Source organism: Sceloporus occidentalis, unplaced genomic scaffold, assembly GCF_023333645.1.
Source record: "Sceloporus occidentalis isolate IW3139 unplaced genomic scaffold, rSceOcc1.0.p SCAF_3, whole genome shotgun sequence".
NCBI classification, from domain to species: Eukaryota; Metazoa; Chordata; class Lepidosauria; order Squamata; family Phrynosomatidae; genus Sceloporus; species Sceloporus occidentalis.
Window position 1 is genome coordinate 246071141 of NW_028316983.1, and position 18404 is coordinate 246089544.

An 18404-nucleotide genomic window follows, 5' to 3' on the forward strand; every position below is an offset into this window, starting at 1 on the left:
CCCAGAGATTCCAGAGTGTTTAAATCCTGGATTTAAATGGTATATAACCTGCACTCCAAAGATGCCCTTGCTACTCGTCTGGACAGAATTGGAAAATCAACATGAAGACGGCGTCCTCCCTCATTTCTTTATTGGGTGCAATTGTCATCTGCACACACATAGGTAAGATCTACATTGCTTGCTATGCCAGCCAAACCTTGGGAATGTTACTGTTTTGAACTACAGCTCCCAGCATCCACCAGCCAGCATGGCCCCTGAGGACTTCTGCAGTCCTTCAAAAGGTATTTTTTTCCAAGTACTCAAGCAAAGGATAAAGTTGGCCCTCCACATTTGTGCTTTGGTTATTTGCAGATTTCGTTAATATGTCCTCTCTAGGAATCTCTAGGTCCTCCAGCATGTCTCTGCCAGAGGTTGACCATAAAGTCACACTGGAGGATTTAGAGATTCCTAGAGAAAACATTTCTCTATGCATTTGTGAGTCTTTAAGTTCAAGATCTTAGAAGGAAGGGAAGGCTAAAGAAGCCAAATGGATATTGCTGAACTGCAACACCCTGCAGCTGGATCCATAGTAAGGTGAAGAATACTGGGACTTACAGTCCTACAGCATCTGGAGTTGCTTGATTTCAACCCCCGTCTTTGAAAGAGAAGGTCAGATTTTTAAAATTAAGGGATTGCCAAAAAATGGATGATAGCAACCTTTATTAGTACCACACTCCCCTCTGCATTTACATGGCATTTACTCCCACTGGCATTCCCCCCAAAAAGGAATCAATTTGGCCTTGATTTCAAACCAAGGTCTCTTTTAATTATTTTTAGCAAAAGGATGGCACAGTTGTTGCCTCTGCCGCTGAAGGAGGGGCCATTTCACTAGGGGGAAGACAAAGAAAAATCCAAGGCTTTGAAAGATTAACCCAGGCTGTGATTCTTATCGCTTGCAAAGGTGGAAGAAGTTACTGCTGTGGGCTGTCATTGGAACAAGAACTTCTGGTATTGATGCGGAGGTAGCCTGGTCCTCACAAATCCCATTGGCCCAGAGATAGAGAATGCTGTGTCTACCCAGAGAGAGTTTTGCAAGCTCTGCAAATTCTGTCACCTGCTGTTGTCTCCATGATCATATTGCAAGTGATGTAGATTTGAGTCGATTGACTTGGACTCAAGTTGCTTTAATGAATCAACTTGGGCTCAGCTTGACAATAAATGGTGCACTGACTCAGCTCAACACACGACTTGTATATTTTTAGCCACCAACTTGCTGGCCTCAGAGGCATCACTAGCCTTGGCGTCACCCGGTGCGGTAACTCATGGGTTCACCCCCTCTATTGATCTTCTCCCCTTCCACACCGTACAGAATCCTTGGTAATGCTTTTTTGTACTAATGTTACTCATAAATCATAATTCTTGTCTATCACTGAAAGTAATGCCAATAGCTGTGACTTAAACAACTAGCAAAGTTAAAATTATATCTTTAAATTACAATATCATATGCACAGCCTAAATGTAGTTACATGTACATAATTTTGTGTGGTTAAAGTGAAAATATGGTAAGATGTGATTTTTAAAGAAATTTTAAAAGTACTAAAAATATCATTTTAAAAATAATTTTCCAAAGCTTTAGAAGGATGCTTCTGCTTCAAGCCTATTGCTTAATGCAGGGGTAGGCAACCTGCGGCCCGCGGGCCGGATGCGGCCCAGCGAGGCCTTGGGACCGGCCCCAGCCCGGTCCTGCCGCCAATTGCTGCTGGGGCCTTTGGGGGGCAATTGTCTATAGATGCCTCAGAAACATGCATTTATATTAACATTTTTTTAAAAATCAGCAAATTTTTTTGCGTGTTCTCCACTTTTTTTTAAAAAGTGTCCACCATTTGAAAATGTTGTCCTACATTTGTCCTGGTTTATTTATTTATTGAAATTTTTTAAAAAAATATTTAATTATTTATTTTTTGGCTTCGGCCCCCCCAGTTGTCTGAGGGACAGCAACCCGGCCCCCAGCTCAAAAAGGTTGCCTACCCCTGGCCTAATGCATTTGCCATTCCCCTCAAAGTGTGAACATTATTAACTTATGTAACTTTTATGTAACTTTGTGCACCACTTCTTGATTTTCTAGTTATTGAAACTCGACACACCCACAGACATCCCACACCTCCTTTCTTTCCATTAAAGTTTGATCCCAGACTTGACTTGAAAGTAGCTTGCAAGGACTTGGGACTTGAGACTTGAAGGTAGAGACCTGAGACTTGACTTGAGACTTGACCTGAAAGTATCTTGCAAGGACATGGGACTCAACTGGAGACTTGAAGACACTACATAACTTGAACACTACATAATAAACCATTTTTTGAGTTGAAGCAATTTAGCACCGAATAATGTTCACACTATTCAAACCACGATCGAATCTGCTGATTTCAATTTACTCCACTTCACATTCATCAATAGGATTGAATCAAAATGGAGTTGTGTCACAGGGGTGACCATGCCACAGGGAACCCAATCCAGAACCAGTTTAACTGAGTTTAGTGCTGCGCCCCTCCTGGGAAACAGCAAGTGCAAACAACGGCACTTTAAACCAGTTTACACTGGTTTGAAAACCAGTTTACACTGGTTTGAAAACCAGTTTATTATGTACTGTGAATGAGGCCAGAGACATGAGACTTGAAGGAAAAGACTTGAACACCTCATTAGCAAGCAGCCAGCTTGTGAAACCAATAGAAATTTTAAAGCAGAAGTGCAGCTACTGAGGAAGCAAAAGCCCATATACCCCAATGACATTTTTCCTTTGGTTGCCCCAATTTCTAGCATTTGCAGAGAGCAAGATGCTGGAAATAATTCACATCTAAAGCTCTTATATATGCCATGTTTGTCTTTCCTTGGGCACTTTGCCTGCTCTTTTCTTTGGATACCTAAACTATATTCCTAAATGTTCAGCTGAAGTTTGAAGTTATTGCTAGAAATGTGAAGACAGAAGGAAAATTTCATTTGGGTTCATGATTCTTAGCGGAGCAGGGACACAGACCCCATCTCTATACCCCTGTCAAGCAGACATCCTTGGGGAAGGAGCATCTACTGTGGCAGATAGGAAAAGAAATGCATGGAGGCTTTGAGGCTGCTTTGACAAGTTCAGTGGACCATCTACATTTGCTGGGGTTAGGGGTGCAGGACCCCTGTGAAAGGGGGGGGGATGCAAATAAGAAACTACCCTCTCTATCTCTTTTTAACTTGAGAGAACACTTGCTACTTTTGACTCAGCCTGGCTGTAATCTGAAAAACCTGAGCAGCTATAGAATCATAGAGTTGGGAAGTATCCCAATGGTCATCCAGTCCAACCCCTGCTGATGTAGGAAATCCATCGCTAAAGCACCCTTTGGAGATGGCTATCTCTCTGTTTAAAACCTTCAAGTGGAGTGTTAGCATACCCGACACCCTTTGTCCTCTACATGGGGTTTCCATATTTTCATATCTAGAGCCAGGCAAGTTCTTAAGAGGTCATGGTGACCCTTGGAAAACCAGGAAACCTTCCCATGGGAAGGACCTGTAGACCCCAAGACATGTGAAGGACCCAGGTAATACCACGATAAAAGCTAAGTGGGTTTACTGATCGCTCCATCCCCAGGCTTTCAGCATATCTTCTGACACTTGAGATAAAGAAAGAAGTGTGTAAGGCCATACTTCCTACCTACCCGCTATTGCGTTCCCTGCAAACTTCCCTATCCATCCATTTTGGAGTTGTCCTAAATCCAATCAATGTTTTGGTTACTCTGAAATTCAAGCCACCAATCATTCCGGAATCTCCTTGTTGATTCCCTTGAAAGACCATTAGGCCTTTGTTAGATTGCAAGGTAGCACCTAGCACCCCTCAGGACTAGGAAATCCAATATAATTATAATCTCAGCTCTAGCCTTGAGTTGCACAAAGAGCCTCTTCTACTCACTGTGTCACCCTCAGATGCCATTTGAGCCACATCCTGCTTTCTATGGTCTCCTCTTCAGGATAGATAAATATTACTCTCTCTACATCTTTAAGCCTTCACTATCCAATTTCCATATCTCTGTCTGAATTGCTATCGTGTATTTGGTGCACTCTTGCATATTTCTGAATAAAAATCTTCTAATAATAATAATAATAATAATAATTTGTATTTGTATTTTTCCACCTCTCCCTGCGGATCGAGGTAGGATTACATCAACAAATTAACACAGGACAGATATAAAATACGATCAATAAAACACTGACATTATTATTAATTCAATAAAATAGCTAAAACATCTAAAACATTTAAAACATTTAGAAAACATACATCATAACCAGAAGTGATCTTAAAGATCTCCTATAAGAGGTCGGATGGATAAGCCCTCCGGAAGAGATCCGTCTTAAGTGCCTTCTTAAAGGCATCTAAGGTGGTGATAAGATGGATCACTTCCAGTAGGCTGTTCCATAGTTTGGGGGCTACAGCCGTAAACGATCTATGGGAAGTTGATATTAACCTGGGCTTATGGTATTCTAATAAATTCTTCCCAGATGTCCTGAGAGCGCGGGGCAGATTGTGTAGGGAGAGTTTTTTGTGGGTTTTTCGGGCTATGTGGCCATGTTCGAGAAGAGTTTCTTCCTGACGTTTCGCCAGCATTTGTGGCTGGCATCTTCAGATGCCAGCTACAAATGCTGGTGAAACATCAGAACGAAACTCTTCTCGAACATGGCCACATAGCCTGAAAAACCCACAAAAAACTATGGATGCCAGCCATGAAAGCCTTCGACTTCACATGTGTAGGGAGAGGCGTTCCCTCAAGTAACTTGGGCCCAAGCCATGAAGTGCTTTAAAGGTAATGACCAACACTTTGTATTACACTCGGGAGATAATTGGCAGCCAATGAAGAGATTTTAACACAGGTGTTATATGGGCTGACCTAGGTGTTCCAGTGACCAATCTGGCTGCTGTGTTTTGAACCAATTGAAGCTTCTGAACTTGGTACAGAGGTAGCCCCATGTAGAGTGCATTACAGAAATCAAGACAAGAGATTACCAGTGCAAGTACTACTGCTTCAAGGTCCTTTTGGTCCAAGTAGGGGCGCAGTTGGCATATCAACCGAAGTCGGTACCAAGCACTCCTGGCCATCGCATCTATTTGAGATGATCGCTGTAGAGATCCAGGTGTACTCCCAAACTTCAAATTTCATCCTTTAGGGGAAGTGTGACCCCGTCCACGGCTAGTTGACAAATCTCCATCCCCAGACTTGGGGTACCTATCACAAGTACTTCTGTTTTCTCTGGATTCAGCTTGAATTTGTTTTCTCTCATCCAGCCCATTACCAACCCAAGGCAGGCATCCAGAGGATAGATGCCATCCATAGTCACTGTTACAGTCAGAGACATAGAGAACCATATTTGGGTGTCATCAGCATACTGATAACACCGCGCCCCATGTCTCCGGATGATCTCTCCCAGTGGATTCATGTAAATGTTAAACAGCATGGGGGACAGAATCGCACCTTGACGGATGCACGATTTGAGCTCCCTCTTGGACAAATAACTGTCCCCAACCAACACCATCTGGAGTCTGCCCAAGAGGTAGATATTAATCAAACATGGAGTCGCCCTGCAGTTAGTGCTGGTATACATAGGTGGAAATGATTTTCAAGTTACCCATCCTCTTGCAGGCTTCCTCTGAACAGAGCCAGAAAAACCTGCAAAAAACTATGGATGCCAGCCATGAAAGCCTTCAACTTCACGATAGAAATTTAGATAAACAAATATGGCCTGGTACATACCTCCCCATCAGGGCGGGCTAGAGACGTCCAGTTTTTCCCCCGGAGGGACGCTGCAGCAGCCAAACTGTGCAGTGTCTCTCTGCCCCAAAAAGAACCCACAAAAAATTGGTTCTTTTTCTGATGCTGTGCGGATGTCAGGAGTGTGCCATTAGTGCACTTGTGATGTAAGCGACACACAGTGACATCTGTACAGTGCACATCACTTACGTCATCATGGCAGCCCCTATGTGGACAGGATGCCGCCATGATGCCGCTGCTGTCATGTGCTAAGGTTCGGGAGTGTTCAGATGCTGCACACTCCGGAACCCAAGTATTGGTGGCGGCACACCGCTTTTGGCCTGTCTGTCCTGGGCCTGTATCACCCAACCTACCTAGAATTATAGAATTATGGTTTTGGGTTATTTAACTCCTTATCCATGCTCTTGGCTAAGAGTTGCAGCTATCTTCTGGAGGCTAACAAATCCCACACACAAAAATTGGGGTACACCCTCCATTAATGTCCCATTCAAATCTGTTTTCCCTCCCTTCCCCATTCTCCTTGACTTGCAGCTCATGCTATGATTTGCTTCGCGTGTGAAAACGAGACCTCAAACTGGAAGTGCCTTCGTATGTCTGTCTGCTCCAAGGAAGAGCAAAGATGCATAACCATTGGTACAGTTTCAAGAACAGGTAAGCATATCATTAGTATCACTGATGTAAAACTGCATTATTTCTACAGTGTAGACACACCCGCAGTCAGTTCTTAAAAGCAACTGGAACGGAAAAGTTTTCTCTTGTCAGCAGGACAGCAAAGAGGAAGCCATCCTAGCCTCTCTTAGAAGGGAGTTCCAAAGCCTGGGAGCAACCGCCAAGAAAGCCCTTCCCATTGTTCTCACCAAATGTGGCTGTGAAGGTGATAGGATCAGGAGATGACCCTCTCTCAAAGATCTTAGAGCCTGAGAAGGGCCATGTAGAGAGATGGCTCTTCAGATAGCCTGGATCTGACTGCAATAGGGCTCTATAAGTCATAACAGCACTTTCCTTGCACCTGGAAATAGGCCAGCAGTCAGTGAAATTCTTGCAACAAAGTGTGAGTAGCCATTAGCTTCTGAAACCTGTTTCCGTCAGTAGTGTGGCTACAGTTCTTTAGGCCAATTGTTGCATACCTTCCACCTGCCCCAATTTGGCAGGGACAGTCCTCATTAATCCTCTGCCATCCCACTTTCTCAGATGTTTTGAAAATGTCCCAGGTTCTCTCTCCTCCTCTCATTTTCTCCCTTTGTCCCCAGCTCATTACATCTGCTACAAAATGAGTGCAAAGTGAAAAACTAGTTTTCACTCAGTTAACTCAATAGGCAGGAGATGAAAAGAGGGATCAAAAATCTTGCTTTTCCCAGTAGCTACATGCAAAAGCAAACTTTTGCAGCATCTCCTAGCTTGTGAGTTATTCCTCATTAATAATTTCTGCAACATTTAGATGTTGCCTAGCCAAACATGTTCCAGTTTTCATCTTTGAAATGTTGGTAGGTATGTAGCGTTGGTGTCAATCAGGCTTCTGTGAGCCTTCCACCAGTAAATGCAGATATACCCACTTTCAGCCAATATTTCTGTTGTGAGCAAGGGCTTCACTGATGCTTTCTTGATTGTTCTTTCTTTATATTTTCCATTCTCTCTTCAAGATAATTCTTCCCAGGTGCTCATCACCAAGAAGTGTGCCCAGAGGTGTCCGTCCGAAAAGGATTATCCCAACAGAGCACTCAACTCTCTTTTCTGCTGTGAACATACCTGGTGCAACATTAGGCCTCCGAAATAAAGAGCAACCCACTGGAATGGAAGATTTTGGCTGGAGCAATTCAGCAGCTGGATTCTCTGAGCTCAGATATGCTGGACTAGAAAGAAAAGGTGAAGGCTCCTTGGCAAACATACCCCTCTTAAACCAAGCCTGAATGTTTATTTTGCCATTAAAACTGTGCAGTATAATATCCCTGCCTGGAGTCTGGTTTCAGCCATGAGTCTGAGTTTGCAGTATTACTATTGTTGTTAGCTGCCCTGAAGTTGGCCCAGATTCATGGTGATCCTGTGGATGAGGCATCTCAAGCTCCCCAATCCTCCACTGCTCAGGTCTTGCAAATCCATGTCCATGACCTCTATCCATCTGTTTGAGTCTATCCAATCTTTCTACTGCCCTCAACCTTCCCTAGACCCTCTACCTTCTTTTCTAGTGAGTCATGCCTTCTCATGAAATGGTCAAAGTATGACAGCCTCAGTTTCGCCATCTTGGCTTCCAGGGAGAGTTCATGCTTGATCTGTTCCAGGACCCATTTGCTTGCCTTCTTGGCTGTCCTCTTCTCCAGCATCATATCTTTTTAATATCATATTAAGAAGAAGAGCCCTCCCTCTGGTCCATCTGCCTTGGTCCAGGCCTCAGAGGGAGAGAAGAATGCTGGACCTGATCCCCCCCACCATTCCCTTCTCCTTTTGTGTCGTGTCTTTTTAGATTGTAAGCCTGAGGGCAGGGAACCGTCTATTATCCCCTCTGTTGTAAGCCGCTTGGATTCCCAGTGATTGGGCGGCATATAAATAAATCCTATTATTATTATTATTATTATCATTATTATCTTAAATGAACTGATTTTCTTCCTATCTGCTTTCTTCACTGTCCTGCTCTCACATCACTATATGTGGTGATGGGGAACACAATGCTTTGGACAATTCTATCCTTAGTGTTTAGTTGTATATCTTTGCACTTTGGAATCTTGTCTAATTCTTCCATGGTTCCTCTTCCCATCCCTGGCCTTCTTATTTCTTGACCGCAGTCTCCGTTCTATACCCCTCCCAACTCAAGCAAGACACTCCACAATCCCTCTGTGATCACAATCTTTGGGATAAACTATAAAACTATTTGCATCTCTCAATCTGGGTACCTCCAGACATGTTAGATTACAATGCCCATGATCCCCCAGCCAGCATACTGGTTAGAGATGCTGAATTTAGGGTGATCAGTTCATGATCATCCAGGCCCCGAGGGATGCATATTCACATATCCTTTCTTTCCTTGCACAAGGAGGTCTTGGATATGTCCTTGGAAAAGCACCAAATTCTTCTGGGTATCTCCTTGAGGGAGAGCTATAATCTGTTGCTCTGATGGTTTGACATGATAGGATTCTGCTCTTTGTAAAAATAAAGGGGAGGCTAAATAAGACAGTGTTTGGAAAAGTTAGTTTTTTTTTACTATAACACTCACCCAGCCAACACTGCTGGCTAAGGAATTTTGGGACTTCTACTCCAAAAATACTACATTTTCAAAGTTCTCTATAAGAATGGTTCCCAACTTTTGGACCTCCATTTGTTTTGGATTTCAGTTCCCAGGAGTCTCAGCCAACATAGCAAACAGGAATTATGGGTGCTGCAGTCAAAAGCATCTGGAGGACCAAAGACTGGGAACCATGAAAGAATGGGGACAAATCTCTTCTGCAATTTGTAGTACAGTATGCGTGGCCAGGAATTACTCAGTTGAAATATCAGTGGAGACTGTGACTCTGTAGAAACAGAATGGCAAAACTTTATTAACAAACAGTACAACACTATAATGCATAGGGACCAAACAAAGGGTTGGAGACTGGGAGCATAAAGATGTGCCCCACTGGATGAGACCCAAAGTCCATAGAGTCCTATGAAGCTATGGTCTGTCAACATTACAAAAGCTGGAAGAACAACATTTTGTAGAAACAGATGCTATGCCGGTGTCCACCTTGCGCTCTGTGCAGTTGGAAGAACATCCCTTGTTGATCTGTCGTTCGTCACTCTGACCTTGGCAGCAGAGAAAAATGAAAATGAAAATGAAAAAATGAAAAAGGACAATTAAATAAATATAGTACACAACTATGTTACCCATATTGCTAGGGGTCTGGGGAAGACACCACACAACCAATGTGTTCTAGGGGAATTTGCACTTAGCTCAATGGGATTTCTGGTATGGGCAGGGCAATGACAGCCTTAGAGATCAAGCCCAATGTTTACGGGGTCCTCAATCACAAAATTCCAAGGCAGGTTTCCAAATAAGAATTATAACTTTATTATGGGGAATAGGCAGCACACACATTCATACACAAAAGGGTCCACGCAAGGGATGACATGATAGCTGTGTTTCAATATTTGAAGGGGAGTCATATTGAGGATGGAGGCAGCTTGTTTTCTGCTCTTCCAGAGCCCAGATGGTGGTTTTGTGAGATAGCTTTCTGTCAGAGAGCTCTGATGCCACAACAAACTACAAATCCTAGGATTCCATAAGGATAGTGCCATGGCAAATAGGTGTCAAACTGCACTAATTCTACAGATGCAGCCTCATTTTGCATCAGTTGAAGTCAGTTGAGGACAAATGGTGAAAGCAGGAGGAAAAGAGAGAAACCGGGACATTTTAAAAGCAGCTGAGAAAGTGGGACTGCAGAGGAGTAATCGGGAGTGTCCCTTCCAAATTGGGAAAGTCGGAGGGTAAGACAATGCAAGATCTTGGCCAAGGATGGTACATAGGAGACATACCTCTTCCTGCGGCGATGATTGTTGTGACACAGAATTTGTCTGTTGCTGGACACATCTGTGTCTTGAAACAGTCCCAGTTGGAAGATGCATCTGCACAGTGGAAGCACCGGAGGGAGTGTCCTGCAGGAAAGGAAGGCAGATATCCAAAACCAGTGTTTGCATAAGCATCTTTCCCTTGGTTAATTATGCCAACATGGTTTCTACGCTGTGCTTTATCTGACTTTGACCTGCAAAAAACTTGGTCCTGGCAGTACTGGAAAAACCAGACAAGTAGCTGGATAATAATGAATACAAACTGAAACCTAAACACAGCAGAAAGGTTAGGAATCTTTTCTATTTAGTTAACTTTAAAACAAAATATCTAGCAAATGGTATGGATTGTTTATTGCATCTTTCCCTAAGATCCTTGGATGTTGATACAGTTGTTGTTGTTGTTGTTAGGCATCTTCAAGTTGACCCTGACCTGTGATGGACTTTTGGGTTTTTTGGCAAGATTCCTTCAGAGGAAGTCTGGCACTGCCTTCTCCTGAGGCTGAGAGAATGGGCCTTGCCTAAGGTCACCGTCCCATTAGATCCCATGGCTGTCCAGGGATTCAAACTCTGGACTCCCAGAGTCAAAGGATGCATATACACTGTAGAAATAATGCAGTTTGACACCACTTTAACTGCCATGGCTCCATCCTACAGAATCCTGGGATTTGTCATTTTGTGAGGCAGAGGACTTTATCGCACACTGTTTTTTAAACGTTTGGGGAACTGAAGGAGGACACTCATGTGGGCGCATCCGCCCGAAAACTGAGTTTATCGCACACAATTACGTCCTCCAACAGTCCCCATTCCGTCCCCCGGTGCTCACCCGTTCGCATCCAGTCCTGACGGGTGCCATTTTTTGCTGACGGAAGGTAGTCCGTCAGCCAATTTCAGCACAGAATAAGTAAAGAGATAGTAGAGGAACACCTTGTTAATCTAAATGAATTTAAGTCTCCGGGACCAGATGAACTCCATCCAAGGGTATTAAAAGAACTGGCAAAAGTAATATCGGAGCCATTGGCAATCATATTTGAAAACTCCTGGAGAACAGGAGAGATCCCAGCAGACTGGAGGAGGGCAAACGTTGTCCCCATCTTCAAAAAGGGGAAAAAAGAGGATCCCAACAATTATCGTCCAGTTAGTCTGACATCAGTTCTAGGAAAGATTCTGGAGCAGATCATTAAACAGAGAGTCTGTGAACATCTAGAAGGCAATGCCATAATCACAAAAAGTCAACATGGGTTTCAGAGAAACAAGTCATGCCAGACAAATCTAATCTCTTTCTTTGACAAAATTACCAGCTTGGTAGATGAAGGGAATGCTGTGGATATAGTATATCTTGATTTCAGTAAGGCCTTTGACAAGGTTTCCCATGACATTCTTGCAAACAAGCTTGTAAAATGTGGGCTAGACAAAGGAACTGTTAAATGGATCTGTAATTGGTTGACCGGCCGAAGCCAAAGGGTGCTCAACAATGGCTCCTTTTCATCCTGGAGAGAAGTGACCAGTGGGGTCCCACAGGGCTCTGTCCTGGGCCCAGTGCTATTCAACATCTTTATCAATGACCTGGATGACAGAATTGGGAGCATACTTATCAAATTTGCAGATGACACCAAATTAGGGGGAATAGCTAATACCCCAGAGGACAGGATCAAGATTCAAAATGACCTGAATAGACTAGAAAGCTGGGCCAAAGCTAACAAAATGAAATTCAACACAGAGAAATGTAAGGTATTGCACTTAGGGCGGAAAAATAAAATGCACAGATATAGGATGGGTGACACCTGGCTGAATGAAACTACGTGTGAAAGGGATCTAGGAGTCCAAGTAGACCACAAGTTGAACATGAGTGAACAGTGTGATGCGGCAGCTAAAAAGGCCAATGCTATTTTAGGCTGCATCAATAGAAGTATAGTGTCCAGATCAAGAGAAGTAATAGTGCCACTGTATTCTGCTTTGGTCAGGCCCCACCTAGAATATTGTGTCCAGTTCTGGGCGCCACAATTCAAAAAGGACATTGAGAAACTGGAGCGTGTCCAAAGGAGGGCGACAAAAATGGTGAAGGGTCTGGAAACCATGCCCTATGAGGAACGACTTAGGGAGCTGGGGATGTTTAGCCTGGAGAAAAGAAGGTTAAGAGGTGATATGATAGCCCTGTTTAAATATTTGAAAGGATGTCATATTGAAGAGGGAGCAAGCTTGTTTTCTGCTGCTCCAGAGAACAGGACCCGGAGCAATGGATGCAAGCTACAGGAAAAGAGATTCCACCTCAACATTAGGAGGAACTTCCTGACAGTAAGGGCTGTTCGACAGTGGAATGCACTCCCTCGGAGGGTGATAGAGTCTCCTTCCTTGGAGGTCTTTAAACAGAGGCTGGATGGCCATCTGTCAGGGATGCTTTGATTTGGATTTCCTGCATGGCAGGGGGTTGGACTGGATGGCCCTAGTGGTCTCTTCCAACTCTACGATTCTATGATTCTATGATTCTATGATTCTATGATCCTCCTTCAGTTCCCCAAATATTTAAAAAACAGTGTGCGATAAAGTCCAGAGAAGGCTAAAGACCTTGTAAAACTACAAATCCCAGGATTCCATATGATGGAGCTACAGCACTTAAAGTGGTGTTGAACTGCAGTATTTCTACATTGTAGATGCACCCACAGTCCAACACTTGAATGACTAATCTCTCCTGGACTTTGGGTGGGATATAAATTTGTTCATAAAATAAAACCAGTATATCTTTTTTATTATTTAATTCAATTGCTTCTTTTTTATCCTATTCTCATGCCTAGTCGTTGCACTAAGCCTTCTGCTTTCAGACCTGCATTGAAAACATTTAAAAGGGTACCTTTCACCCATCTTTATATAGAAAAACCTTCTGTTTCTGGGTGTGTGTGTGGATAGATAGATAGATAGATAGATAGATAGATAGATAGATAGATAGATAGATAGATAGACAGACAGACCAGATCCAGGGTTAGGGTTAGGGTTAGGATTAGGGTTAGGATTTCAAAGGTCCAGGGAGTACATATATGTCTCTTTTTTCTGCACAATGGATGTTGATTCTCTGATGCCTCCATCCAATCTAAACTGGGACATGAGCCAAATGTGGCCTTCCCAATGTTGTGACATCCCCAGAGTTTGTTCATCACCATGGGTTAGGCTAACAATGACTGATGGCTGTTGCAATCCAACAACATCTCCACTAAGCTGAAAGTCTACCTACCCTATTTTCTCGAGCTTCCAAATGTCTCTGTTTTCTCCATGGACTTATTGGACTGATCCAAAACAGCATTTTTATTTGGCTTACCTTTCTCTAGGCACACGGCAGCCACCAGCAAAGAGGCAAGGAAGAAAGTCTTCATCATCGTTGCCATCCTCTCTGGAGCTGGGAGAGGCGGCTGTTGAATATATACACCTCTCAGGTGTTGCCTTTCTGTGGGTTTGTTTCAACCTGCCACTTCCAAGACTGAGGAGGAGAAAAGGAGGTCAAAGCACAGAATGAGAGGCAGCACCGAGAGGGTGTGGATTCTGTGGCTGCATTTTATGGATGACAGCTTAGATTCTAGTAATTGGGAAGAGTTTCTTCTTGAGGCATGGAGCAACAAACTCCTATGAAGCTGGCTTGCCATCCATAAAATGTAGTCAGGGAATCCACACCCTCTGCTCAGTTTCTTTCATCAGCCTGTTGTTTGCCCTCTTTTCTCTCCAGGTTCACCTTCAGACAAAAGAGGGGAAAGTTACAGATGCATCTGCAGAGCCAGTTGTGGTCTGTAAACACAAAAAAGGTCCCTGGTTATAGGTTTTGTTTCCCTTATCCAGAACTCTGAGACAGTGGATTTTATCTCATGAAGGAGATCAGGAATTTATTCTGGGAATATCCTGGGAAAATAGTGTAATTGCACGAAATGATTTCACAAGACAAGTCACCATTAAAGTGGTCACAAAGAAGCATTAACGCGCATCTTTTTACTTCCGGGATTTCAGCGACAATGCATTTCCAATATCACTTTATTTGTGCAATTGCATGTAATGATCATTTGTGCAATTACCCTCCATTTTCACTTTATTTGTGGGATGCTTTAAATGCGCTTTAATCTCTCTTTACTGCTGAAATTATTCCCAGTGTAATAAACTGCACTGACACAATGGTTCACTCTACACAAACTTTGTTCCATGTGCAAAATTATTTAAAATATAGTGTAAAAAAATTACCTTCAGCCTATGTGTATATGGCAACCCTGTTGTTGCTATATGCCTTGAGGTCATTTCTGACTTACAGGGACTCTAAGGTGAATCTATAATGGGGTTTTCTGGCTGAGAGTGTGTGACTTAACCCAGGTTACCCAGTAAGTTTCCATGGCTGATGGATAATTGATTTCTAGAATCTATATGCAATGGTTCCCAAACTTTGCTCCTCCAGATATTTTGGACTTCATCTCCCAGAATTCCTGACAGTTAGTCAAGCTGGCTGGGGCTTCTGGGAGTTGAATTCCAAACACTTGGAAGACCATAGTTTGGGAACCACTGATCTAGGATCTAGATCTCAAGAATTGTAGTCTAACACTCAAACCGCTACGCCACATTGGCTCTTTGTAAGCTGTATATGAAATGTGAATTAATTTCATATTTAGACCTGGGTCCCATCTCCAAGATATCTCATTATGGAGATGCAAATATTCCAAAATCCAAAACATTTCTGGTCCCTAGCATTTTGGATAAGAGAGACTCAACTGACATAACATTTGCACCAGGTCTTCCTTTAACAGAAGAAAATAATGACCAAAATAATGGGGGTTGACTGTCTTGGTACCAGGGTCCAATTCCATCCCTCCCAGACATCATCATAGGCATTCCCCCATCCCAATAATAAGCATGAGTGCCTCCATTTTCCTCTGCAGTCCCTCGCAAAATAGCGACAGGCAGTGATGTCGCTTTCTGTTGCCATTTTGAGGACGACAGAAGTTAGTACTTGGGTGGGAGACCACAGACAAGTATTGGATGGCTGTAGGCTCTATTTCAGAGGAAGGAACTGGCAAAACGACTTCTGAGGAGTCCTTGTCTATGAAAGCCCTGTGGGATCCGTGGGGTTACCATAACTTGACAAGAGACCTGAAGGCACACACAAGAAATGGGGGTATTTGGTGTCACCACCGGCTTCTGAATGTTTGTGGATGGGACCGAAGGGGTTTTCATGTTTTCACACATCTGGGAGCTTTCTGCATGACTTGGAGGTAAAAATTGTTTGAACCTCATGCTGATTTTTTGTGGCTTTGTTGTTGTTGTTGTTGTTTTTTGGGGGGTATTGGTATGCTTGGAATATATATTTAGATAAATTGAAAGACATGGGGAAAATAAATATTTATTCGAATTTACAATGTTTATGTTTGAAATACTTGTTGGATGTGGAAATGAAACATTCAGATTAAAATAAGTCATATAAACGGATAATAATAGCAAAAACTGTTGGAAAGGAAGTTTGTTAGGACGTGATGTTGAGTTATTTGTTAGATTTAGGAAAATGGTGTAGGTAGAGAGGAGCATGTAAGTATGTGAGGTATTATAGGTTATATATGTTATATGTTTGTGTTACGTTTTTAATCAATGATGTTTAGTATGATGGATTTTTAAAACATATGTATATTGGGAAGGTTAGGGGGCTTTTGGAGATAGATAGAGAGTTTCAGAGGCCACAAAAGTGAAGAGCAAGGACTGCAGGTGGTCCACCAGCTACACTATGCATTGCCCATTCCTCTATTATGGCAATGTTGGCAACCAAATGTGCAACTATTTGCACACCCAAAGGAGTACTGCCACCAAATTTAGCAAAGGCAGAGAGATACAGATTGTCCAAGGATGTGCATGCACGGCAGCACCACATGCAGAATCCTATTGCTGGAAGGGGCCCCCAGAGGACATTGCATCCAGCCCCTTGCTTAATGCAGGATCTCCAGCAGGGACCTGTCCAGCCGCTTTTTAAAGCCATCCAGAGAAAGAGACCCCCATCACTAGTTTCCATTATTACCCAGTGATGCATCCATTACAGTTTATGCACAGGACATGGCCAGGAGAAACGCATGGGGTGTGGTAATCTTTCCCCCAATTGCGCTATTACCACGTTTTAATCACGCTTGCCTCCTCTGTGAAAGCATCCCTGGTCCTGGCTTCTGGGACAGCAGAGGACAGGTCTGCACCCTTCTTTCTGTGGCAGCCCTTGAGGTATTTAAAGAGGGCAATCATGTCACCCTTCAGCCTTCTCTTCACCAAGCTGAACATGCCCAGCTCCTTCAACTTTTACTTATAAGTTTTGTTCTCCATACCTCTTATCGTCCTGGTTGCCCTTCTCTGAACTCACTCCAACTTGTCTATATCCTTCTTCAAACGAGGTGCCTAGAACTGAACACAGTGCGCCAGATATGGCCTGACCAGCACAGAACAGAGTGGGACAATGACTTCCCTCAGTTTGGAAAGTACGCTTCTATTAACGCAGGGTAAAATAGCCTTTGTCTTCTTTGCTACAGCATCACACTGCTGCATCATGATCAACTAATCACCCCAGGGTTCTTTTTGCATAGTATTTTATGTATCTCCATCCTATACCTGTGGATTTGGTTTTTGTGGCCTAAATGTAGCATTTTGCATATGTCTCTGTTGGTTTTCATTTTATTAATTTCTGCCCACTTTCCCAGTTTGTCTAGGTCCTTTTGAATTCTGTTCCTATCTTCCATTGTGTCAAACACATGCCTCAGTTCTTTGCCATCTGCAAAGTTGATAAGGGTTCCCTTCACACCATCATTTATTCTATATTGTTTGGGTCCAGACTATCTGAAAGACCATGTCTCTCCATACAAAATATGCCAGAACCCTAATAGCTTCATGGGTAGACTTTCTCTTGGTCCCACAGGTAGTGGACATGAGGCCCTGGTCTATGAGTTGCTTTGGGTCCCATTCATGGAGAAAGGGCATATTAAAATTTATTATAAACCAACCAACCAACCAACCAACCATCTCTCACTCACATCTTTTACTCATGTTCCTCTGTTTCCCTGATGCAAAAGCACGAAGGCCTCTTGAGAAATCCAACATCTTCTACCTACAAAAAGGAGCATGTAGCCTCACAAAGGATAGAGGCATGCTGGATTCCAAAGGAAGTATCCTTTTTGTGTTGCAAGCGGGTATTAAATGTCCTGGATTTTGAGAATCTCCCAGTTGCTACATGGCCAGAAGGAGGAGAGACCAACCTGCAAGATTTGCCCCTCTATACCATCTTAACTAAGAACAGAAACAGCAAAATGCAGGCCTATGGATAACATCTTAAATTCCCCCCCCCTCCTGTTTGGTTTGTAACACTTTGCCTGATGAAGAAGCCAGTGAAGCCTCGAAAGCTTGCAACATGTATATTGTGCATTTTGGTTGTTCCAGTGAAGGTATCACTGTTTGGTGGATTTTCATGTTCCTCTTTATTTTATTTATTTACTGGATGTATATCCCACCTGTCCCAAAATGGGACTCAAGGGGCCTGAACAGACATGCCAAAATATAGCTGCTTTGGATCACTTTGGAAGTATGCTGTTTAAATGCTGTGTGCGTCCTAAGAGGCCAGAAGCTGCACCAAAGCTATGCTCCAGTCCTAAATACTAGAGTGCATCTTTGGCACTTCTGGCCTCTTAAGATTCGTGTGTCAGTTAAACAGCATACCTCCAAAGTGACCCAAAGCAGTTTTATTTTGGCCTATCTGTTCTGGAGCAAGGTGGCTTATTCCTTTTCCTCTCCTAACTAACTCTGACTTTAACTAACCACTACCTCTGACCCTAAGTACCAATCCTAAGATCTCAAACTCCTCTGACTGTCAAAATATACATTTTGCATTTTTCTCACAAATGCCAAAGTGCAATATCTGAATTGACCACTTGGGGGAAGAAGAGAGCACCAGCCCTTGTATAGAAGCCCTTCAAATTTTCAGCCAAGTACGTAGTCTCACATTTTTCATGCTTTGGTTAGCAGTTGGTCATTAGGAGATAAACCCAGGTTGAATTGGAAAGTCAGATTGCTGAGGAATAAATCTTTGAAGAAATCCCATTACAGGAGGGGAAACAG

At 43.1% G+C, this 18404-nt stretch overlaps 2 protein-coding genes across 2 annotated transcripts; one reads left to right on the forward strand and one right to left on the reverse strand.

Moving 5' to 3' along the window:
• The first annotated feature begins 101 nt into the window (after nucleotides 1-101).
• LOC149317717 (lymphocyte antigen 6E-like) lies at nucleotides 102-7551 on the forward strand. The gene is made up of 3 exons (XM_089518987.1): nucleotides 102-162; nucleotides 6309-6428; nucleotides 7418-7551. The coding sequence occupies exons 1-3, from the start codon at nucleotides 102-104 to the stop codon at nucleotides 7549-7551; spliced, it is 315 nt and encodes a 104-aa protein (XP_089375113.1).
• Nucleotides 7552-9417: 1866 nt separating this feature from the next.
• LOC149317718 (lymphocyte antigen 6E-like) lies at nucleotides 9418-13675 on the reverse strand. Its single transcript, XM_089518414.1, has 3 exons — nucleotides 13618-13675; nucleotides 10278-10397; nucleotides 9418-9548 (listed from the first exon to the last, which is right to left on the reverse strand). The coding sequence occupies exons 1-3, from the start codon at nucleotides 13673-13675 to the stop codon at nucleotides 9418-9420; spliced, it is 309 nt and encodes a 102-aa protein (XP_089374540.1).
• Nucleotides 13676-18404: the final 4729 nt, after the last annotated feature.